We start from the raw sequence: 24,984 nt of genomic DNA, 5'->3' as shown, positions 1-24,984 counted from the left end.
AAGCATCTCATCGAGATAAGATCAAAGAGGACGTATGAGGGGCGGTAGTGAATGGATTCCCAGTCGATAGTTGTCATGATTTCTAGGTACCAACAAGTGTACCAAATCCTGACCCCTTGAGGATATGACATTAATCCTCTCGTAGGTACTAATCGGTGTACTTGAGATGCATTTTCATATGAAAAGGAGATCAAATTTGAATTCGAAGCCATGGAAAATTTGTAATCCAACTACGGTTCATTCTCTTGAGTGAATTGAAATTCTATTCCGGTGAGGTCTTTCCCCAGGAAGTCAAAGTTTCCGTGCTGATCATAGCTATTTCGTTCGAATCTCTTCGAAATATTACGAGATAAGAAAATTATGTAAGGAAAATAGCAAAATTTATCCAAAAAAAAAAATTAAAACAAGAGAATAATTTCATAACTTTACTACTTATAGAAAATGTTTTTACAAGAAATCATTTTTCAAGAAAACAACAATATTTTTCTAGTATTTGATTGAAACCTGAAAATGAATTGGAAAATATTTTTAGTGGTTTAGTTAAGAAAATTTGATTTAATTTTCATAAATAGACATACCTTATTTAGGCGCAGCCGAGAAATTGAGTATGGGCACCAAGGTCTCGGGTTTGGCTTCGATGGACCCTAACTCGAGCACGTGTACTTGGGGTCTGGGGCATCAATTCCGGGCCTGGTCTTGATGGACCTGGGCGCAGGTGTCGGGGACCCAAGCAAGCGCGCTAGAGTCTTGGGCCCGACCTAGATAGATCCAGGCCTGGTCTCGATAGATAAGAGAGCGGGCACTGGGTCCTAGACTTGACCTCGATGGACCCGAGCCTAAGCGCCGGGGATCCGAGCACGACCACAGAGGTCACGGTTCCGGCCTCAATAGACACGGGACCGGCCTCGATGGACCCGGGCACTTGCATCGGGGTCCCAGGCCCGGCCTCGAAATCGTACAGTCTCGGAAGTACTTTGGCGTCTCCCTTTGACCGACATAGCATAGCTTTATTCCTCTTAAATAAAAGCGAAAAGAACCGGGGAAAAAGGGAAACGAGCGAGCGCGTAGGATGAAAGCTCGCATAAAGATAAAGATGGGATCATCTTCTACGTCGGCTTTACCTCCGTGGGCGGGGAGGGGCCGGCGGCCATGGAAGTCTTCTAGATGACGGCTCCTGTGACGTCCTCTGTTCTCCCTTTTTTTCCGTAGGTGGACCAGACAGAATCGCGTATAAAGGTAGGCCACAGTGCGACCTGTGCTTCCGCGCGGCAACGGGCTTTGGGTCCACCGCCACCGCCATTGAAGGTGTTCGCATGTTTTCCACGTCGGCAACCTCCGCTTCTTCGCTTTTGCCTTCCGTGGACCGGTGGTTCACGAAACACGGTGGTGACTGATGAGACGTGGTGACCGATATAACCTCTCTCTCTCTCTGTCTCTTTCGGGACCGGGCCATCTGTGACTCAACCATTGCTTCGTGGTTTGGTCGCCTGCGAAGCGTCGTGAGGGAAGGGGAAGCGAAGAGGGGGAGGGGGAAGAACGAACAATGGCGGAGAACACGGAGGCGTTGCTGGAGAAGGCCGAGAGGGCTCGGGCTCAGGTCGAGGCTCGGTACCGGGAGGGTTGTCCTGGATGCAAGATCGATCGGCTCAAGGAGACGAACCGCGGCGTGCCATACAAGCTTTTCTTCTACGTCTGGGTCATCGTCCTCTGCGCAGGTCGCGATCGTTGTGCTTCTTTGCTTCAAGTACACGATAAAGCGAAACGGAACGAAACGAAAGAAAAATCGAGGGTGTGCCTGACGTGACAGTGGGAGTTCGACGCTGTATTTTTTTATTTGATTTGGTATCTGCCCATTCTGTCGCGTTTCGTCGTCGCTGCACGTTAAAGGAAAAGAGAGTGCGTACGAGGATGAGCGAAAAATTTGTGTGCGCTTTCACCCGACAACGGATGTTTTGTCCTGCCTGAAGTTGGTCCGCAGATTAATCATGTCCAGGAGACACGCCTTGACTTAGAGCGAACTGAAATGACTGATCTCACTCAACAACGCTCACATCACAGTGCTCACACTAGTGCAAAGTATCAGTCAAGCCTCGGACGAGGATGCTGATTTTTGTGGATATATGTTCGGGACAAAGTCGGGAGGCCCTTTGGCCCGGTCTTCGTCCTGTTCTGTTGCGGTAACTTCAGGAAAAATCAGTGGACGCTAGGCTGTCGGGGTGAATATTTATGAATGTGGGGAATGTGATTACACTGGGTGGATAATGTTTTGTGGACCATATCTTGTATTGAGAAAATGCTGAAGGAAAAGATTGGAGTGGAAATTAAACAAGCGATGGCAAAGAGTATTAGTTGGAATAGGAGGTCAAAGGGAAGGCGAGGTTTTCGACTCGTTAGTGTGTCTGTTGGTGCAGAGGATTAGAGAAACTACTGTGCTTAGCCTAAGAGAAGTCTGCTTTTATATACTTAATAGCTGTTCAAGTACTGTAAAACGGTTTGCAGTTCTTGTTTCTTTGCATCATCATGTGCCCGTGGGACTTATAATGGTCATGGATGTTTTATTTTCATTCGCTGCTAATGTAATTCCTTTTGATTCTTGCAGCTTTGCCTATATCGTCTCTTTTCCCTTTCCTGTATTTCATGGTAGGGTATCATTTTCTCTCTTAGCTTACTTACTGATCATTATAAATTGATAATATTTGTTTCGCTCTAGAAAATCAATGTCTCAGTTTCTGAAGTTGGGTGTTATTTGCAGAGGATGAGAACGCGTGCGCATTTCCTTCATTTAATCTCTTAGATTTCAGTCACTCGCCTCTAATATTGTATCTGTGTATGGAGATAAACATGCATGTGGAGTAATCCACGTTTAGATACACGATCACACGGTTTTCAATTCGAGTTTTTTATTCAAGCTCGCTTTCTCTTTGAGCCTTACCTACGCTTATTTACTTATTTTAATGTCTTAGATTTCAGTCACTTGACTTTGATCTTGTATATGCATATGGGAATAAACATGCATGTTGAAGGAATCCACGTTTAGATACATGAATGCAAGGTTATCAATTCAAGCTTTTATTGAATCCCGCTTTCTCAATGAATCTACCTAGGTTGGATTCCCTTTGGTGGCATGCATATCATTTCTGATGTGCTAATGATTAGCATTTTATATGCGGTTGTTAATTAAGGCTGTGGTTCACTGCAAGTCAATGTTCTTCGCCCAACCCCCTAAGATCTGTGAGATGTTAATACTGTTGGTGGAGCAAGTTCCACTTTTTCAGTCCTTTGGACCCAAAGAGCCTCGGTCTTTGTTTCATTGACACATATCCAAAATGAGATGAATACCAAGATTATTTCTTGATGATCTCTTCTATTTGACTTTTGGCCTCAGACCATTCTATATCTATGAGCTCGAGTGTTTGCACCAGATGCTATTTTAGTTGAAAATCTTCATTTTAGCTTTTTAGGCTTTACTAATGCGGAGCTTGCTATTTCACCTTCTCCAGATAAGGGACTTCAAAATAGCCAAGAGAGAAGAAGATATTGGCTTCTATGCTGGATATGTAGGTGAGCACTTGCAATTTACTTCATGTCGATCTCATATGCATTTGTTTGTGCAAATATTTTTATGTAGTTCAAGATTTCTGTTTGGATAATTCAAATCCATTTAATTTTGTCTCCCCGAAGGTTCTGCTTTTATGTTTGGAAGAGCATTGACTTCTGTACTCTGGGGAATGATAGCAGATAGATATGGCCGAAAGCCCGTGATACTATTCGGTACAGTTACAGTGTTAGTACTTCTAGACATCTGTTCTAGTGTGTATAATTTCCCAGACACATGCTCAATGAATATTCTCATAATCTTGCGTTCCATCTCTTGGTTTGGTCAATAATCAGGGTGGTTTTCAACACACTTTTTGGCCTCAGCACAAACTTCTGGATGGCAGTCTCCACAAGGTTTCTCCTAGGAAGTTTGTGTGGCATACTTGGCCCAATGAGGGTACACTCTTCTTAACCCTTCGTGTTAAACATATCTATACTCTCGAGTCCAACTGTGCTTTAGGTCGTACATTGTGTTTTCATAACTAATTTAGAATGTTGCTGTCGTTGCTGCCTAGTGATGGTCTGGGAAAAATGCTGTGAGGGCCACAACCTCATTATACTCGAGATTCACACCTCTTTTTGTGAAGCGTTGTCAGTTCATGTGGCCATCTGATGCATAAACTCTCACAATTCAACAATCCGTTTTATTTGTCACTGTGATAACAATAAACATTTGAAGTAGCTTGAGATCTCATAATGGGACAAAAGGAGTTTAAAGTAGAAATCAGTCCTAGACCATTTGCATATTTGTACGACTGCTGGCTACCATTTTGTCCTCATGAAACTAACTGTTCATTTGCGGCATCATGTTGATGTACACAGTGATCTGTGTACTAAACAGCTGTTGGGAGCTGTCATTATGCCAACAGGTTCCCACGCCTTCTCTCGACGCATGTTTCATTATCAGGTTTTTGTTGGTTTTTCTCGGTCTGATGCTCATATGTGGGATAGTCATTCTGAAACTACACTATTCACTTAGCTTTTTAGTTTCCGCACTGAATCTCTATCGTCTTCCTGAAAGCATGATGAGTTAAAGGTGTTTGGAGATGTCTTTGGATTTGCCTGATGAATTATGGTGGAAGAAACTGCTATAGACATTCATTTATTTTTTACATTGCCAGGCATACGCTTCAGAAGTTTGTCGTAAAGAGTATCAAGCTTTGGCGATGTCAATTGTATGGAAGTTCCACACTCCGAGTTTCTATTTGATAATACCTTCTTCAAGTGCGAGTATGATGCAATCTGAATGAAGCATAACTTTGCAGATTAGCACATCATGGGGTATTGGATTGGTCATTGGTCCGGCTATTGGGGGTTATTTTGCCCAGGTACTGTTTCTTCTTAACTAAAATGGATCATGAATGCATGGTCAAAGCACATAACTAGCAAACGATTTCATGATTGAAAACTCACAAATTGCGTACCTGTATGTAATGATGATATCACCCGGAGTTTTTGCTATGAGAAAATGATCCTTTTTAACATTTAGAAGATTTGCACTTCCTAAATTCATTCGGACTGATGATTTGACAGAATAAGGGATATCATCTACTCTGAACAATGTTTTTAAACCCAGACCCAATCGGCTAGTTCAACCGGTCGAACCAGGAGCCGGACCGATCCGGTTTTTAAATTGAAAACCAGAGTGGTCAAGAGCCGGTCAAACCTGGCTTAAAAAATTGAGCAGAGACGTCAACAAGAGGGATTGAACCCTTGACCTCATCGATATAGCAATAACTCCCAGCTCGTCTAATGACTTCTATAGTTATATAAATAAGATAATTTAGTTCTATGATGGGAAAACTTATCTACCTGGTGGTTGGACTGGTTGAATCAATTGACCTGCGAACCGGAAGCCAGACCGGTTCTTCGACTGGTCCGCGCTTATAGACACTGATTCTAAATCTAAGTCACGGTCAATCTGGTTGCTGTAAATTTCCTTGAATGTAAATGAGATGCTGAGATCGCATTGTGATGCGATCCCTCTGGGCTAAATGCAGCTTTTGAAATCTTTTCAATAGAGGATTCGTCTACTAACTAAACACTGGTTCTTTTTTTTGGTCTAAAAGCAAAGTATTTCATTCATTAACTAACGAAAGGATAACATAAGTTATGGGTTTCTGAACATAAAAGATCCCATAGAGGTAATGGCAGCTTTACGAGCCAATCTTGGGGCAGGGCTTTTTTGCTATGAGTCTTGGCTATCCAGTCCGCCACTTGATTTGATTTGCGTGGGCTGTAGACCAGCACTATAGCTTTGGACCGGGAAAGCTTTTGTTTACATTCTTCAAGGATGGCCTGAAGCTCCCACGGGCCTGGAGTGCAGAGCAACTAAGCCGTTTCCAAGTCTCATCACTATAACAAAAAGTGAAATTACTCGGTGGAAACAATCAAACACTGAATCTGATTTACAGCAAATTATATCATTGTATCAGAGAACTATAGAAATATCTTGTAAGCTATTCCCTGGATTTCACGGTTCATCTGGTTCGACATACTTGTTGGCTTAACATGTGCCTCTGGTCCACGTCAATTCACTCGAGAAGCCTCTGTCATGTCACCAGTCATTTGGACTTAATATGATGCCTCAGTCATCTACATTTAGGTGGCCTAGGTAGCTAAGTTATTCCTTGATTCAATGCTTATTCTATAAATTGCGGTCTCTTTCTCATCTATTGTTTTTATGGATCCTTTGACCCATCCAATGTTGTGTTTTTAATACTATTTTGCATCCTTCTCTATGATATGCATGAATTATTTTGCAGCCTGCAGAAAAATTTCCTAATGTGTTTCCCGAAAAATCCATTTTTGGGAGGTAAGTGATGGTTTGCAATTTCCACTTTCCATAATAGTTTGTCCTTTCGTCACTTGACGTTGCTGACTTCCAAAATGAATGAAATGTAGGTTTCCGTACCTTTTACCATGTCTCTTGATATCAGTTTTTTCATTGGGGGTGATGGTTGTTGCTTGTTGGCTCCCGGTATGTTACTATATTAAACTTAAAGCCTTTCATATGGCCTTTGCATGCCCCATAATTGCACATATCATGTGAATGTTGGAGAGAATAGTGCATAACTTTTGTCAATCATTTTTTTGTTGCATGGTAATTTTCAGTATCTAGAAAGTATCATGCAAAAAGATGCTAAATAAACATGAAAGGATTAGTGTACAAGAAATTTGGAAAGTATGGGGTTACATTACTTCTCTTATCGCAGAACTAAAGAGTAGACTCAGTGTTGTGAGTTCAATTTCTTCTGGGTGGTCGATAATTTGAAACATCTCTGAAACTTAAACTTTTCGAGGGAGCACTAGTGCATTGAATCTTCACTGGTCTCTGCTCTTTTTATACTAATAGTTTAGTTAATATCCTTCAATCTATCATTCTCAAATGGCAACAGTATTATGGTGCACTATTCTAGTTACAGTGACTCACATAATGATCTCATTTTTCTTCGACATTTTTTTCTTGGTGCTTCTGGTCGATGATATAGCATGACGTTTGCAAAGTTGTCCCGCAACTCTCATTTGAATGAAAATTTTTTGCATCTGACCTGCCATATCTTTTTGAATGTGCAACTTGTCCTAATATATGCTCTCTATAGGGAACTTTTATCTGGTAGGGGTGTGGCCTTAAATGTTATCATTTCGAATTATCAACTACTTCTCATGTCAAAGAATTCTTAGTATAGTGAATGGATCAAATAAGTGACTCAGAACTCCAATATTTACCCAGGAAACCCTTCATATGCATGGTGAAAACAGCAAAGAATGTGATATACCATACGAGGCACTTGAGGCAGAGGAAAATAAAACTTCAAAGGAAGAATCACAGCGAAATGAGGGAAGTCATCAGACGTCTTGGAGCCTTCTCAGAAATTGGCCATTAATGTCATCCATAATTGTCTATTGTGTTTTCCAGCTTCATGACATGGCATATACAGAGGTACTTGTTTGAAATTGTTGTTCCTTTCTTATGCTGTTTGCAATTTTGTCTTTGTTTACCTATGGGCATAAATTTCTGAGCTGGAAAGCTGGAACATTTCCACTGGCACCTATCTTGAAAAATCAACTTGTCTGGTCAATTATTGCTGGTGCAAAGAGCCATTGTGCTTTTGACAATCTGTCATCTTGAACATTTTTCTTCGATAATAATCATACTTGGTCATTCACAGTGTTTGCTTATTGATCTATTCTTTGTTAACCACGTACTTCAGATTTTTTCACTATGGGCTATCAGTCCTTGGAAGTTTGGCGGATTGAGCTATTCAACAGCAGATGTCGGTGAAATTCTTGCTCTTTCGGGTAAAAAGGAAGAGATTTATATGAAAATAGTTATTTGATCATGTGAGATATTGTATCTGGTTAACAATTTTATTTTGGCACTGAGGAGCATCCTATTTAACCTTCAGTCAGACGATCCTTTTTATAAATCTAGTTGGAAATTTGATTGTCAATTTGAGTCTTGAACTGGACATAGGCCAAGGCAGGTTTTTTCTTTGTTTAAGCTGTCTGAGTTGTACACCCCTGGATGAGATAAGTTAGGACCTGACGTGCTCAATCCTGTCAATCCTGCATTTTGGGTACGTTATTGATCTGTAGGCTGATAGTCTTTTGTTTGATCTGGGCATAGCTGGGGGTCTTGTACCGCATTTGAATTGTGAATGTTACAATCTTAGGGTAACTAGTAGGGTTGTTGTATAGGAGTTGGATCGTTTTGTGAAGGTCGGCTCTGTACACACGTTGGTACCCCTAAGTGCCGCGTCTTTCTAATCTTATTTTCATAAGAAATCGAGACCTTATATATGGCAATGAGATCAGTGGTTCCTTTAGGATGAAATTTGTTACTATCTGTTCCTTCCCAATCTATTCAATATTTGCAAACATAGGTGCACAATTCATGTAGCCCAACTCGATTTGGATTTGATCTCATTTTTTTTCCATTCTTTGGTAAATATTAGGTTTTGGGCTCTTATTATTCCAGCTATTTCTGTACGCACGAGTGGAAAGGATTTGTGGACCAATTGTAATTTCTCGAGTTGGAGCTGTATGCCTTCTTCCCACTTTCCAACTTTTTTCACCAAAAACGGTGTACTACATTTGTCTCTTATTTCTTGCTCTTACATTGGTATTTTTTTTTTCCATATAAAAGGTGTTGAGCATAATTCTGCTGTCAAGTTACCCCTTTATAGCTACACTGACTGGCATTATTCTCACAATACTGGTGGATTCAGCATCTATTCTGAAGAATGTGCTTGCTGTAAGTTCAGCATGCTCTCGAACCTTCTTGCTGCAACTGTTATGGGTGCACATGAGCCAGTGCGTGCATGTGTTTGTGTTGGTATTTGAGTGTGTTGGAAAGAGAGGGGGGGAAGAGAGAGCGAGCTCCAATTTTGGTAATCAATTCACTATGGAGTATCTACTTTGTTAGTACAAGGAACATGAGAGGTTAATTGCACAAGAATGATAATTGTAAGGAATAGAAGGAAGATGACTAGCTTTTCAGGAAGTAATCTGTACTCTAGATTCATGTCGATCGACAGTTTCTGCAGCAGTGCAGGATATGATGCTATTATAGTTACTCCATCCTAGAAGTTTGGCTTATAATGAAAAATAAAAGCGGTTTGCTCATGTATGTTACTTAACTTAGGTAATGGATAAGTATAAGTTACAGTTGTTGTTTATTCTTGCTTTGAACTTGTATTGTGTTCCATGTATGTGAAAGAGTTTTATCCTCTTTCTTGCTACGCCACACTTATTCGGCATTCTTTGTGCAAATTAGGTATCCATAACCACAGGCTTATTCCTACTTCAAAACAGAGCTGTGGTAATATTCTTTCTTTTTGATTGCTTAGTTTTTGGCAAGCCCAATGCCACTGTGACTGATCTTCGAATAATCCTGATTTAAAATGATTAGACTCAGGAGCAGAGAGGAGCTGCAAATGGTATCTCTCTGTCTGCAATGTCTCTTTTCAAAGCAATGGGTCCAGCAGCAGGAGGTTCAATGTAAGAAATTTCATTAATATAAGCTCCTGGAGCCCCTTGTTTTAGGATGCTTGGCAATCCAATTACTCGTAAGCCTATATATAAATTTAATTTGGGGGAGGAATGTCAACAGGCTGACAGTGGCAAGTATATTTTCCTGAATAGAGTGGACTCGTAGTCTTTTAGTTTGAAGTATCTATACTTCCTGTTATTCATGCACAAGATTTCTGATAATGAACGGCAGGATTGGAAAGAAAACCGCGTGTGCATTGGAGACCGCACATTTGTATTTATACTATATTTAGGTGTTACAAGATAGGAAACTCAAGATTGCAGAAAATTTACTATCAAATACACCTACTATGATAATACTAACAAGATTTATTCGTGCATAAGATGAAACTGACTTCAAGTTGTGCACATATGCAGATACTACCATTTGAGGATAACTTTCAGAGAGATTGTGCTTAGCACACGGTTATATAACTCTTATGATTTTCCCAATCTAAATCAAGCCGGTTCTCCATGAAGATTATTAAACTTCCTTTGATTGATATCCGGGTCAACGTTGTAATCAATCACCATTGCATGGAAAGTTACATAGTTGTTATAAAAAAAAAAAAGAGTTGAATAATGTACAGGCAAAGGCCTCATATGGTCATGCCTTATTAGAAGCACAGCCGCCCTCTCCTAATGATCTCAGAGCTAGATGCTTCCGTAATAGGAAAAGGAAACTAGTGATGCAGGTTACATTTTCTTGTATTTGTTCAATTGTCTTAGTCATAGGGAAAGGATTGACATTTCAAGTTGGTTTATATGTGCAAAGTTAGAAATTTCAGGATGCTTTGTATGCAATATCTGCAAATTAAATTGAGCATGTTGCGTGTTAGGTCCAGTTGATTGTCTAGCTAATTCAGGTGTGAGTATAGACAAGTATTTTGTGTTCTTTGGGATGGAATCTGTATTAAGACTATGTAACTGAGATTTCATCTTCTGAAGTTTCTGCTTGGATTCATGCCGTCATTTGTTAAAACATCGCTGTCTGGTTTATCTGTAAAAAGTTATATAAGAGCTCTGCTGCTAATTTCTTTCATCAGACATCCAGCCATTTAACTAGTGAATAACAACTTCGAATTTTTGCCAATGTGCTGCATATGAGAATGACTTTGCTGAAATTGTTTTTTCCATCATTTGGTGGTGGGTCCGTAAATAGGCTAAATGGATGCATTCTGTGGCTCTGTGAATTTTTGCCTCGTTGAGATCACTATGAAACTGAAGCAGCTGAAGATAGGGCTTATGTGACAAGTTTTAGTTCCTGACTTTTAATTGCTTTTGTGTAACTGCAGCTTTTCTTGGGCACAAAAGCGTCAAAATGCTTCTTTCCTGCCCGGTAAAGACCACTCTCTATACCTTACAAATATCTGGAAGTTTTTGTCTAACAGTAGCTAAAGAAGTGATCCTCTGCATCGTCTATTTGCGCAAGTTTCCTGGTACCAATTGGCTGTCATCTAAAGACAATTCGACTAATATAGTCGTGTTGAACTACTAAAAGATCTGTACTGAATTAGGAGGTGCATGTTTCTCTTTCCAAACATTGGAATCTTCTGACTTCTAATCAGACTTTAAAATCTTTCTTAGCTTGCTCTCTTAACTACTAGCGATGTGCGGTTCAATATCTTCGGTGTCATGCTTTCAGATTTTGATTTTGTTAGAATGCTACCGTGACCTGAACCTATTTTTTTTGGATCTGAAAAGTTTTTCTTGGCTGAAGCAACCCCCTAGTTCTCCAATCTCTTGACCTGCAATGATTGAACTACCACATTTCGCAACTCTGGTTTCTGAACAAGCCGGTAGCCTTGCAGACAGAAACATGCACACTTGGCTATACTCGCATCAAATGCTTATCGTAGCCTTTGCATATCAGTATAACCGCGCATGCCTATCCTTTCTGTGCATTATTTTTAGTCTCTTCTCTATATTTTCTTTATCGATTGAAGTTGAATTTATGCTCTCAAAATTCTCCTCATCGAAAGAAAGCTGAAATCTATGACTTTGTTGGGATGCAGGTAGTCACATGGTTTTCTTCCTCCTGAACGTTATCGAGGCATTGGGATTGCTGATGACCTTCAAACCTTTTCTGGCTCAGCCAAAGGACTAGCACTTTTTGGCAATACCGTGTTCCATTGCAGCCGTCATGCACCGCAAAACATAAAAACTATACGGTAATAGGTTAATATCCTGCAAAGTTAGACCTTTGCCTCTGTAATGCGGCGTCACAGTATGGGCCCATTTTTGCTCCGTGATGCACAAATACAATCCGAGGCGTATAAGTGCAGTGTTTTCACTGTTTGCCACATCGATTCATTCATGTGATAGCAAGCGGAATTGCAGTTCCTGTATTTGAGTATCTTCTTTGCCTCCATGATTTTCATCTACGTTGTTGCGGGCAGCCGTAACTTTCCAGTTTTGCCTTCTTGGTATATATGCAAAGCCAATGCCTCCTTCGTGGTATATATGCAAGCTTATATGCAAGCGGAAGCTGCTTAGAGTTTGAGTAGCCGTCGGACCTTCGATCTTTTTCTTTTCCCTCGTGAAGAAACTGCATTCCTCATTGTTCATATCACTAGCGTACGGTAGGGGAGATAGGAATCCGAGAAGATTGTGAATCTTTGGTGCAACTTTTGGGGTTATAATTTTTCTTCTCTTGGGAGGTATTCATCATTTGGCTCCTATTATCTACGAGGCTACAAATTTAATTCACGTTGTAAGAGAACCGTCGTGCAATTCGGGTTGCACTGCCTAATGACTTCACGATAGCTATCGATAGTGCCGCTTATGATTAGGGGGCGAGCAGTTTCAGTGTGGGTGGGTTTCAGGTCTGGAACTCGATTTTCTTTTTTAAGAACCTAGAACCTGTCTTGTACAACCTGGAACCGATTTTGTTGATCTAATCCGATTCTATGTCTATTTGGAACTGGTCAGTTCCTTTTTTCTTTTATTTCTTGCAAGGACAAAACTTTAGTAAAACGTCTCCCAGTCAGCAACAACATGGTAAAATTGAAAGAAGAGAATTAAGGTTTCTCGGTCCGGTAGTAGCCCGCTTCGAAAATTTGAAACCTTAAGAGAGAGAGAGTGGGGTCCAAAATTAGTTTAAAAAAAAATTACCAAAATTCAAACCGCGTGGATCAGGGACTCGAGGTATGGCTTCTAGGTCTCGATGGCTCGGGTCAGGAGCGGCAGCAAAGGTCGGATCTCGGCGCTCAGAGCTCGGACCACAAGGAAGGGGATGCCGCCGCCGCATGGTCTTTGGTGAGGCAAGCGGGCCTTCATGAAAAGGGTAGTCTCCGCCATGGGGATGGGGGGCGGGGGCGGGGCTTGGGCTTCAGTTCTCGTTTGCGATTCTTTGATCGAGGATGACGAGGAAGAAGAAGGTGGTCTGCTCGCGCCTGCCGTGCCGTCGTTTGTCGGGAAGCGTCGGGCTTTCTTCTCCTCTTCCCCCCACCTGGACAAATTCTACGACTAGGTTCAGAAATTTCCGATAGTTCCTCTAGGCTCCGGCAATCGTGGGCTCGAGCAGAACACGGCCCATGATCTCGGCCCAATCCAAAGAAAATCAACCAAATTTCAAAGGAAAGTTACACAAGTGATGAATGAATTTTGGCTCAACATGCAATGTCGTTTCTGAATTTTTAATTTGCTCGATGTAATCCCTGAACTTTAATTCGATATGCAATATGATCCCAAATATTTTAATTTGTCCAATATAATCCTTGTACTGTTGGTACGTATTCAATTTAGTCCCCGAACTATATAAAAGTATTCGATGTTATCTCTTAACTTGAATCGATGGAAGGATGATCTTGAATGTTTTCATCTAGTTCGGGAATTAGATTGAATATTTACTAAAAGTTCAGGGATCATATCGAACAAGTTAAAAGTTCAGGGGCGCGATATTACACATTGGACTAAAGGTTCATGGGTTATATTGAACTAGTTAAAAAAGTTCAAAAATGATATTATACGTTTGGTCAAAGTTCAGGGACTATTTATGTAATAATCCAAAATTTAATATAATATTTGCCCGCCCATTCGAGAACCGAAACTTGAATTTCAAAAAAGGCACACAGAGACTCAGAGAGACAGAAAGAGAGAGAGAGAGCGAGGGAGATGCAGAGATGCCACCGCCATTCAAGGTGTTCGCATGTTTTCCATGTCGCCAACCTCCGCTTCTTCGCTCTTGATTTCCGTGGACTGATGGTTCACGAAACACGGTGGTGACTGATGAGACGTGGTGACCGATATAACCTCTCTCTCTCTCTCTGGGGACCAAGCCATCTGTGAGTAAGCCTTTACTTCGCGGTTTGGTCGCCTGCGAAGCGTCGTGAGGGAAGGGGAAGCGAAGGGGGTGGAGGGGAAAGAACGAACAATGGCGGAGAACACGGAGGCGTTGCTGGAGAAGGACGAGAAGGCTCCGGCTCAGGTCGAGGCTCGGTACCGGGAGGGTTGTCCGGGATGCAACATCGATCGGCTCAAGGAGACGAACCGCGGCGTGCCTTACAAGCTTTTCTTCTACGTCTGGATCATCGTCCTCTGCGCAGGTCGCGATCGTTGTGCTTCGTTGCTTCAAGTACACGATAAAGAAACGGAACGAAACGAAAGAAAAATCGAGGGTGTGCCTGACGTGACAGTGGGAGTTCGATGCTGTATTTTTTATTTGATTTGGTACCTGCCCATTTCGTCGCGTTTCGTCGTCGCTGCACGTTAACGAAAAGAGAGTGCGTACGAGGATGAGCGAAAAATTTGTGTGTGCTTTCACCGACATCGGATGTTTTGTCCTGCCTGAAGTTGGTCTGCAGATCAATCATGTCTAGGAGACACGCCCTGACTTAGAGCAAACTGAAATGACTGATCTCAGTCCACTATTAGTTTAAAGTGAAATGACTTAGAGCAAACTGAAATGACTGAACTCACATCACAGTGCTCACATTAGTGCAAAGTATCAGTCAAGCCTCAGACGAGGATGCTGATTTTTGTGGATATATGTTCGGGACAAAGTCGGGAGGCCCTTCGGCCCGGTCTTCGTCCTGTTCTGTTGCGGTAGCTTCAGGAAAAATCAGTGGACACTAGGCTGTCGGGGTGAATATTTACAAATGTCGGGAATGTGATTACACTGGGTGGATAATGTTTTGTGGACCATATATTGTATTGGGAAAATGCTGAAGGAAAAGATTGGAGTGGAAATTAAACAAGCGATGGCAAAGAGTATTAGTTGGAATAGGAGGTCAAACGGAAGGCGAGGTTTTCGACTCGTTAGTGTGTCTGTTGGTGCAGAGGATTAGAGAAACTACTGTGCTTAGCCTAAGAGAAGTCTGCTTTTATATACTTAATCGCTGTTCAAGTACTGAAAAACGGTTTGCAGTTCTTGTTTCTTGCATCATCATGAGGCCCGTGGGATTTATAGTGGTCATGGATGTTTTATTTTCATTCACTGCTAATGTAATTCCTTTTGATTCTTGCAGCTTTGCCCATATCGTCTCTTTTCCCTTTCCTGTATTTCATGGTAGTGTATCGTTTTCTCTCTTAGCTTACTTACCGATCATTATAAATTGATAATATTTGTTTCGCTCTAGAAAATCAATGTCTCAGTTTCTGAAAGTGGGTGTTATTTGCAGAGGATGAGAACGCGTGCGCATTTACTTCATTTAATCTCTTAGATTTCAGTCGCTCGCCTCTAATCTTGTATCTGTGTATGGAGATAAACATGCATGTGGAGTAATCCACGTTTAGATACACGATCACAAGGTTTTCAATTCGAGCTTTTTATTCAAGCTCGCTTTCTCTTCGAGCCTACCTGCGCTCATTTACTTATTTTAATCTCTTAGATTTCAGTCACTTGACTTTGGTCTTGTACATGCATATGGGAATAAACATGCATGTTGAAGTAATCCACTTTTAGAGACATGAACGCAAGGCTATCAATTCAAGCTTTTATTGAATCCCGCTTTCTCATTGACCCTACCTGGGCTGGATTCCCTTTGGTGGCATGCATATCATTTCTGATGTGCTAATGATTACAATTTTATATGCGGTTGTTAATTAAGGCTGTGGTTCACTGCAAGTCAATGTTGTTCGCCCAGCTCCCTAAGATCTGTGAGATGTTAATACTGTTGGTGGAGCAAGTTCCACTTTTTCAGTCCTTTGGACCCAAAGAGCCTCGGTCTTTGTTTCATTGACACATATCCAAAATGAGATGAATACCAAGATTATTTCTTGATGATCTCTTCTATTTGACTTTTGGCATCAGACCATTCTATATCTATGAGCTCGAGTGTTTGCACCAGATGCTATTTTAGTTGAAAATCTTCATTTTAGCTTTTTAGGCTTTACTAATGCGGAGCTTGCTATTTCACCTTCTCCAGATAAGGGACTTCAAAATAGCCAAGAGAGAAGAAGATATTGGCTTCTATGCTGGATATGTAGGTGAGCACTTGGCATTTACTTCATGTCGATCTCTTATGCATTTGTTTGTGCAAATATTTTTATGTAGTTCAAGATTTCTGTTTGGATAATTCAAATCCATTTAATTTTGTCTCCCTGAAGGTTCTGCTTTTATGTTTGGAAGAGCATTGACTTCTGTACTCTGGGGAATGATAGCAGATAGATATGGCCGAAAGCCCGTGATACTATTCGGTACAGTTACAGTGTTAGTACTTCTAGACATCTGTTCTAGTGTGTATAATTTCCCAGACACATGCTCGATGTCTGTTCTCGTAATCTTGCGCTCCATCTCTTGGTTTGGTCAATAATCAGGGTGGTTTTCAACACACTTTTTGGCCTCAGCACAAACTTCTGGATGGCAGTCTCCACAAGGTTTCTCCTAGGAAGTTTGTGTGGCATACTTGGCCCGATGAGGGTACAGTCTTCTTAACCCTTCGTGTTAAACATATCTATACTCTCGAGTCCAACTGTGCTTTAGGTCGTACATTGTGTTTTCATAACTAATTTATAATGTTGCTGTCGTTGCTGCCTAGTGATGGTCTGGGAAAAATGCTGTGAGGGCCACAACCTCATTATGCTTGAGATTCACACCTCTTTTTGTGAAGCGTTGTCAGTTCATGTGGCCATCTGATGCATAAACTCTCACAATTCAACAATCCCTTTTATTCGTCACTGTGATAACAATAAACATTTGAAGTAGCCTGAGATCTCATAATGGGACAAAGGAGTTTAAAGTAGAAATCAGTTCCTAGACCATTTGCATATATGTTCGACTGCTGGCTACCATTTTGTCCTCATGAAACTAACTGTTCATTTGTGGCATCATGTTGATGTACACAGTGATCTGTGTACTAAAAAGCTGTTCGGAGCTGTCATTATGCCAACAGGCTCCCATGCCTTGTCTCAACACATGTTTCATTATCAGGTCTTTGTTAGTTTTTCTCGGTCTGATGCTCATATGTGGGATAGTCATTCTGAAACTACACTATTCACTTAGCTTTTTAGTTTCCGCACTGAATCTCTATCGTCTTCCTGAAAGCATGATGAGTTAAAGGTGTTTGGAGATGTCTTTGGATTTATCTGATGAATTATGGTGGAAGAAACTGCTATAGACATTCATTTATTTTTTACATTGCCAGGCATACGCTTCAGAAGTTTGTCGTAAAGAGTATCAAGCTTTGGCGATGTCAATTGTATGGAAGTTCCACACTCCGATTTTCTATTTGATAATACCTTCTTCAAGTGCTAGTATGATGCAATCTGAATGAAGCATAAATTTGCAGATTAGCACATCATGGGGTATTGGATTGGTCATTGGTCCGGCTATTGGGGGTTATTTTGCCCAGGTACTGTTTCTTTTTAACTAAAATGGATCATGAATGCATGGTCAAAGCACATAACTAGCAAAGGATTTCATGATTGAAAACTCAGAAATTGCGTACCTGTATGTAATGATGATATCACCCGGAGTTTTTGCTATGAGAAAATGATTCTTTTTAACATTTAGAAGATTTGCACTTCCTAAATTCATTCGGACTGATGATTTGACAGAATAAGGGATATCATCTACTCTGAACATTGTTTTTAAACCCAGACCCAATCGGCTAGTTCAACCAGTCGAACCAGGAGCCGGACCGATCCGGGTTTTAAATTGAAAACTAGAGTGGTCAAGAGCCGGTCAAACCTGGCTTAAAAAATTGAGCAGAGGCGTCAACAAGAGGGATTGAACCCTTGACCTCATCGATATAGCAATAACTCCCAGCTCGTCTAATGAATTCTATAATGATATAAATAAGATAATTTAGTTCTATGATGGGAAAACTTATCTACCTGGTGGTTGGACTGGTTGAATCAATTGACCTACGAACCGGAAGGCAGACCGGTTCTTTGACTGGTCCGCGCTTATAGACACTGATTCTAAATCTAAGTCACGGTCAATCTGGTTGTTGTAAATTTCCTTGAATGTAAATGAGATACTGAGATCGCATTGTGATGCGATCCCTTTGGGCTAAATGCAGCTTTTGAAATCTTTTCAATAGAGGATTCGTCTACTAACTAAACACTGGTTTTTTTTTTTTGGTCTAAAAGCGAAGTATTTCATTCATTAACTAACGAAAGGATAACATAGGTTATGGGTTTCTAAACATAAAAGATCCCATAGAGGTAATGGCAGCTTTACGAGCCAATCTTGGGGCAGGGCTTTCTTGCTATGAGTCTTGGCTATCCAGTCCGCGACTTGATTTGATTTGCGTGGGCTGTAGACCAGCACTACAGCTTTGGACCGGGAAAGCTTTTGTTTGCATTCTTCACGGATGGCCTGAATCTCCCACGGGCCCGGAGTGCAGAGCAACTAAGCCGTTTCCAAGTCTCATCACTATAACAAAAAGTGAAATTACTCGGTGGAAACAATCAAACACTGAATCTGATTTACAGCAAATTATATCATTGTATCAGAGAACTGTAGAAATATCTTGTAAGTTATTCCCTGGATTTCACGGTTCATCTGGTTCGACATACTTGTTGGCTTAACATGTGCCTCTGGTCCACGTCAATTCACTTGAGAAGCCTCTGTCATGTCACCAGTCATTTGGACTTAATATGATGCCTTAGTCATCTACATTTAGGTGGCCTAGGTAGCTAAGTTATTCCTTGATTCAATGCTTATTCTATAAATTGCGGTCTCTTTCTCATCTCTTGTTTTTATGGATTCTTTGACCCATCCAATGTTGTGTTTTTAATACTATTTTGCATCCATCTCTATGATATGCATGAATTATTTTGCAGCCTGCAGAAAAATTTCCTAATGTGTTTCCCGAAAAATCCATTTTTGGGAGGTAAGTGATGGTTTGCAATTTCCACTTTCCATAATAGTTTATCCTTTCATCACTTGACGTTGCTGACTTCCAAAATGAATGAAATGTAGGTTTCCGTACCTTTTACCATGTCTCTTGATATCAGTTTTTTCATTGGGGGTGATGGTTGTTGCTTGTTGGCTCCCGGTATGTTACTATATGAAACTTAAAGCCTTTCATATGGCCTTTGCATACCCCTTAATTGCACATATCATGTGAATGTTGGAGAGAATAGTGCATAACTTTTGTCAATCATTTTTTTGTTGCATGGTAATCTTCAGTATCTAGAAAGTATCATGCAAAAAGATGCTAAATAAACATGAAAGGATTAGTGTACAAGAAACTTGGAAAGTATGGGGTTACTTTACTTCTCTTATCGCAGAACTAAAGAGTGGACTCAGTGTTGTGATTTTGATTTCTTCTGGGTGGTCGATAATTTGAAACATCTCTGAAACTTAAACTTTTTGAGGGAGCAATAGTGCATTGAATCTGCACTGCTCTCTGCTCTTTTTATACTAATAGTTTAGTTAATATCCTTCAATCTATCATTCTCAAATGGCAACAGTATTATGGTGCACTATTCTAGTTACAGTGACTCACATAATGTTCTCATTTTTCTTTGACATTTCTTTCTTGGTGCTTCTGGTTGATGATATAGCATGACGTTTGCAAAGTTGTCCTGCAAATCCCATTTGAATGAAAGTTTTTTGCTTCTGACTGCACCTGCCATCTCTTTTTGAATGTGCAACTTGTCCTAATATATGCTCTCTATAGGGAACTTTTATCGGGTAGGGGTGTGGCCTTAAATGTTATCATTTCTAATTATCAACTACTTCTCATGTCAAAGAATTCTTAGTATAGTCAATGGATCAAATAAGTGACTCAGAACTCCAATATTTACCCAGGAAACCCTTCATATGCATGGTGAAAACAGCAAAGAATGTGATATACCATACGAGGCACTTGAGGCAGAGGAAAATAAAACTTCGAAGGAAGAATCACAACGAAATGAGGGAAGTCATCAGACGTCTTGGAGCCTTCTCAGAAATTGGCCATTAATGTCATCCATAATTGTCTGTTGTGTTTTCCAGCTTCATGACATGGCATATACAGAGGTACTTGTTTGAAATTGTTGTTCCTTTCTTATGCTGTTTGCAATTTTGTCTTTGTTTACCTATGGGCATAAATTTCTGAGCTGGAAAGCTGGAACATTGCCACTGGCACCTATCTAGAAAAACCAACTTGTCTGGTCAATTATTGCTGGTGCAAAGAGCCATTGTGCTCTTGACACTCTGTCATCTGGAACATTTTTGTTTGATAATACTCATACTTGGTCATTCATAGTGTTTGCTTATTGATCTATTCTTTGTTAACCACCTACTTCAGATATTTTCACTATGGGCTATCAGTCCTTGGAAGTTTGGCGGATTGAGCTATTCAACAGCAGATGTCGGTGAAGTTCTTGCTCTTTCGGGTAAAACGGAAGAGATTTATATGAAAATAGTTATTTGATCATGTGAGATATTGTATCTGGTTAACAATTTTACTTTGGTACTGAGGATTATCCTATTTAACCTTCAGTCAGACGATCCTTTTTATAAATCTAGTTGGAAATTTGATTCTTAATTTGAGTCTTGAACTCGAGATAGGCCAAGGCAAGTTTTTTCTTTGTTTAAGCTGTCTGAGTTGTACACCCCTGGATGAGATTAGTTAGGACCTGACCTGCTCAATCCTGTCAATCCTGCATTTTGGGTACGTTATTGATCTGTAGGCTGATAGAGTCTTTTGTTTGATCTGGGCATAGCTGGGGGTCTTGTACCGCATTTGAATTGGGAATGTTACAATCTTAGGGTAACTAGTAGGGTTGTTCTATAGGAGTTGGATCGTTTTGTGAAGGTCGGCTCTGTATACACGTTGGTACCCCTAAGTGCCGCGTCTTTCTAATTTTATTTTCGTAAGAAGTCGAGACCTTATATATGGCAATGAGATCAGTGGTTACTTTAGGTTGAAATTTGTTACTATCTGTTCCTTCTCAATCTATTCAATATTTGCAAACATAGGTGCACAATTTATGTAGCCCGACTCGATTTGGATTTGATCTCATTTTTTTCCATTCTTTGGTAAATATTAGGTTTTGGGCTCTTATTATTCCAGCTATTTCTGTACGCACGAGTGGAAAGGATTTGTGGACCGATTGTAATTTCTCAAGTTGGAGCTGTATGCCTTTTTCCCACTTTCCAACTTTTTTCACCAAAAACGGTGTACTAACTTTGTCTCCTATTTCTTGCTCTTACATTGATATTTTCTTTCCATATAAAAGGTGTTGAGCATAATTCTGCTGTCAAGTTACCCCTTTATAGCTAATCTGACCGGCATTTTTCTCACAATACTGGTGGATTCAGCATCTATTCTGAAGAATGTGCTTGCGGTAAGTTCAACATGCTCTCGAACCTTCTTGCTGCAACTGTTATGGGTGCACACGAGCCAGTGCGTGCATATGTGTTTGTGTTGTTATTTGAGTAGAGCGAGCTCCAATTTTGGTAATTAAATCTCGATAGAGTATCTACTTTGTTAGTACAAGGAACATGAGAGGTTAATCGCACAAGAATGATAATTGTAAGGAATAGAAGGAAGATGACTAGCTTTTCAGGAAGTAATCTGTACTCTAGATTCTTGTCGATCGACAGTTTCTGCAGCGGTGCGGGATATCATGCTATTATAGTTACTCCATCCTAGAAGTTTGGCTTATATTGAAAAATAAAAGCGGTTTGCTCATGTATGTTATTTAACTTAGGTATTGGATAAGTATAAGTTACAGTTGTTGTTTATTCGTGCTTTGAAATTGTATTGTGTCCCATGTATGTGAAAGAGTTTTATCCTCTTTCTTGCTACGCCACACTTATTCGGCATTCTTTGTGCAAATTAGGTATCCATAACTACAGGCTTATTCCTACTTCAAAACAGAGCTGTGGTAATATTCTTTCTTTTTGGGTTCTTAGTTTTGGGCAAGCCCATTGTCAATATGACTGATCTTCGAATAATCCTGATTTAAAATGATTAGACTCAGGAGCAGAGAGGAGCTGCAAATGGTATCTCTCTGTCTGCAATGTCTCTTTTCAAAGCAATGGGTCCAGCAGCAGGAGGTTCGATGTAAGAAATTTCATTAATATATGCTCCTTGAGCCCCTTGTTTTAGGATGCTTGGCAATTCAATTACTCCTAAGCCTATATATAAATTTAATTTGGGGGAGGAATGTCAACAGGCTGACAGTGGCAAGTAGATTTTCCTGAATAGAATGGACTCGTAGTGTTTTTGTTTGAAGTATCTATACTTCCTGTTATTCATGCACAAGATTTCTGATAATGAACAGCAGCATTGGAAAGAAAACCGCGTGTGCATTGGAGACCGCACATGTATTTATACTATATTTAGGTGTTACAAGATAGGAAACTCAAGATTGCAGAAAATTTACTATCAAATACACCTACTATGATAATACTAACAAGATTTATTCGTGCATAAGATGAGACTGACTTCAAGTTGGGCACATATGCAGATACTACCATTTGAGGATAACTTTCAGAGAGATCATGCTTAGCACACGGTTATATAACTCTTATGATTTTCCCAATCTAAATCAAGCCGGTTCTCCATGAAGATTATTAAACTTCCTTTGGTAGATATCCGGGTCAACGTTGTAATCAATCACGATTGCATGGAAAGTTACATAGTTTATTATAAAAAAGAAAAAAAGAGTTGAATAATGTACAGGCGAAGGCCTCATATGGTCATGCCTTATTAGAAGCACACCCGCCCTCTCCTATTGATCTCAGAGTTAGATGATTCCATAATAGGAAAAGGAAACTGGTGATGCAGGTTACATTTTCTTGTATTTGGTCAATTGTCTTAGTCATAGGGAAAGAGATTGACATTACAAGTTGGTTTATATGTGCAAAGTTAGAAATTTCAGGATGCTTTGTATGCAATTTCTGCAAATTAAATTGTGCATGTTGCGTGTTAGGTCCAATTGATTGTCTAGCTAATTCAGGTGTGAGTATAGACAACTATTTTGTGTTCTTTGGGAATGGAATCTGTATTAAGACTATGTAACTGAGATTTCATCTTCTGAAGTTTCTGCTTGGACTCATGCCGTCATTTGTTAAAACATCGCTGCTTGGTTTATCTGTAAAAAGTTATATAAGAGCTCTGCTGCTAATTTCTTTCATTTGACATCCAGCCATTTAACTAGTGAATAACAACTTCGAATTTTTGCCAATGTGCTGCTTATGAGAATGACTTTGCTGAAATGGTTTTTTCCATCATTTGGTGGTGGGTCCGTGAATAGGCTAAATGGATGCATTCTGTGGCTCTGTGAATTTTTGCCTCGTTGAGATCACTAACAAACTGAAGCAGCTGACGATAGGGCTTATGTGACAAGTTTTAGTTCCTGACTTTTAATGCTTTTGTGTAACTACAGCTTTTCTTGGGCACAAAAGCGTCAAAATGCTTCTTTCCTGCCTGGTAAAGACCACTCTCTGTACCTTACAAATATCTGGAAGTTTTTGTCTAACAGTAGCTAAAGAAGTGATCCTGTGCATGGTCTATTTGCACAAGTTTCCTTGTACCAGTTGGCTGTTGTAATCATCTAAAGACAATTTGACTAATATAGTCGTGTTAAACTACTAAAAGGTCTGTACTGAATTAGGAGGTGCATGTTTCTCTTTCCAAACATTGTAATCTTCTGACTTCTAATCAGACTTTAAAATCTTTCTTAGCTTGCTCTCTTAACTACTAGCGATAGGCTGTTCAATATCTTCGGTGTCATGCTTTCAGATTTTGATTTTGTTAGAATGCTACCGTGACCTAAACCTATATTTTTTGGATCTGAAAAGTTTTTCTTGGCTGAAGCAACCCCCTAGTTCTCCAATCTCTTGACCTGCAATGATTGAACTACCACATTTCGCAACTCTGGTTTCTGAACAAGCGGGTAGTCTTGCAGACAGAAACATGCACATGTGGCTATACTCGCATCAAGTGCTTATCGTAGCCTTTGCATGTCAGTATAACCGCGCATGCCTATGCTTTCTGTGCATTATTTTTAGTCTCTTCTCTATATTTTTCTGTCGATTGAAGTTGAATTTATGCTCTCAAAATTCACCTCATGGAAAGAAAGCTGAAATCTATGGCTTTGTTGGGATGCAGGTAATCACATGGTTTTCTTCCTCCTCAACGTTATCGAGGCATTGGGATTGCTGATGACCTTCAAACCTTTTCTGGCTCAGCCGAAGGACTAGCACTTTTTGGCAATACCGTGTTCCATTGCAGCCGTCATGCACTGCAAAACATAAAAACTATACGGTAATAGATCAATATCCTGCAAAGTTAGACCTTTGCCTCTGTAATGCGGCGTCGCAGCATGGGCCCTTTTTTTTTTGCTTCGTGATGCACAAATACAATCCAAGACATATAAGTGCAGTGTTGTCACTGTTTGCCACATTGATTCATTCATGTGAAAGCAGGCGGAATTGCAGTTCCTGTATCTGAGTATCTTCATTGCCTCCATGATTTTCATCTACGTTCTTGCGGGCAGCGGTAACTTTTCAGTTTTGCGGCCTTGGTATATATGTAAAGCCAATGCCTCGTTCGTGGTATATATGCAAAGCTTATATGCAAGCGGAAGGTGCTTAGAGTTTGAGTAGCCGTCAGGCCTTCGATCTTTTTCTTTTCCCTCATGTCTGTGCTGTATGGTGAACATTCCGGTCTCCAAGGAACTGCGTCCTTCATTGTTCATATCAGTAGCATACAATGGGGGAGATAGGAATCAGAAAAGTTTGTGAATCTTGGTGTAACTTTGGGGTTATAATTTTTCTTCTCTTGGGAGGCATTCATTATTTGGCTCCTTTTGTCTACGAGGTTACGAATTTGATTCACGCTGCGAGAGAACCTTCGTGCTATTCGGGTTGCATTGCCTAGTGATTTCCCCGTAGCTATCGATAGTGCAGCTTATGATTAGGGGCAAGCGGTTTTAGTGTGGGTGGGTTATCGATAGTGTAGC

General features: G+C 40.3%; 2 protein-coding genes across 12 annotated transcripts; both read left to right on the top strand.

Annotated features, from left to right (window-relative positions):
- Nucleotides 1-1,064: 1,064 nt before the first annotated feature.
- Nucleotides 1,065-12,555, top strand: LOC115664989 (protein ZINC INDUCED FACILITATOR-LIKE 1-like). Of its 7 annotated transcripts, XM_056315139.1 has the most exons (18): nt 1,068-1,715; nt 2,600-2,640; nt 3,501-3,561; nt 3,682-3,784; nt 3,892-3,994; nt 4,400-4,504; nt 4,719-4,772; nt 4,863-4,925; nt 6,363-6,412; nt 6,502-6,577; nt 7,331-7,540; nt 7,812-7,899; nt 8,556-8,641; nt 8,747-8,854; nt 9,377-9,421; nt 9,512-9,600; nt 10,926-10,969; nt 11,646-12,555. In XM_056315139.1, exons 1-18 carry the CDS (start codon nt 1,544-1,546, stop codon nt 11,735-11,737), a joined length of 1,590 nt encoding a protein of 529 aa, XP_056171114.1. In that variant the 5' UTR covers nt 1,068-1,543; the 3' UTR covers nt 11,738-12,555. The 7 variants fall into 7 exon arrangements, with proteins under 7 accessions (XP_056171118.1, XP_056171114.1, XP_056171116.1 ...); XM_056315140.1 differs by lacking the exon at nt 4,400-4,504 and having other exon boundaries at nt 1,073-1,715; XM_056315143.1 differs by lacking the exons at nt 9,377-9,421; nt 9,512-9,600 and having other exon boundaries at nt 1,065-1,715.
- Nucleotides 12,556-13,719: 1,164 nt separating this feature from the next.
- Nucleotides 13,720-24,883, top strand: LOC115683341 (protein ZINC INDUCED FACILITATOR-LIKE 1-like). Of its 5 annotated transcripts, XM_056315149.1 has the most exons (17): nt 13,728-14,177; nt 15,099-15,139; nt 15,999-16,059; nt 16,180-16,282; nt 16,390-16,492; nt 17,217-17,270; nt 17,361-17,423; nt 18,862-18,911; nt 19,001-19,076; nt 19,835-20,044; nt 20,316-20,403; nt 21,061-21,146; nt 21,250-21,357; nt 21,856-21,900; nt 21,991-22,079; nt 23,407-23,450; nt 24,132-24,464. In XM_056315149.1, the coding sequence occupies exons 1-17, from the start codon at nt 14,006-14,008 to the stop codon at nt 24,221-24,223; spliced, it is 1,485 nt and encodes a 494-aa protein (XP_056171124.1). In that variant the 5' UTR covers nt 13,728-14,005; the 3' UTR covers nt 24,224-24,464. The 5 variants fall into 5 exon arrangements, with proteins under 5 accessions (XP_056171125.1, XP_056171121.1, XP_056171123.1 ...); XM_056315146.1 differs by lacking the exon at nt 21,991-22,079 and having other exon boundaries at nt 13,721-14,177; nt 24,212-24,883; XM_056315148.1 differs by lacking the exons at nt 17,217-17,270; nt 21,991-22,079 and having other exon boundaries at nt 13,722-14,177; nt 24,212-24,883.
- Nucleotides 24,884-24,984: the final 101 nt, after the last annotated feature.

Source organism: Syzygium oleosum, unplaced genomic scaffold, assembly GCF_021117445.2.
Source record: "Syzygium oleosum isolate NSW1041296 unplaced genomic scaffold, Sole_v2.1 Sole_v2.10, whole genome shotgun sequence".
In the NCBI taxonomy this organism is placed as follows: Eukaryota; Viridiplantae; Streptophyta; class Magnoliopsida; order Myrtales; family Myrtaceae; genus Syzygium; species Syzygium oleosum.
Note: the sequence above shows the minus strand (reverse complement) of the source record. Positions and strands in the feature narration are given on the sequence as shown.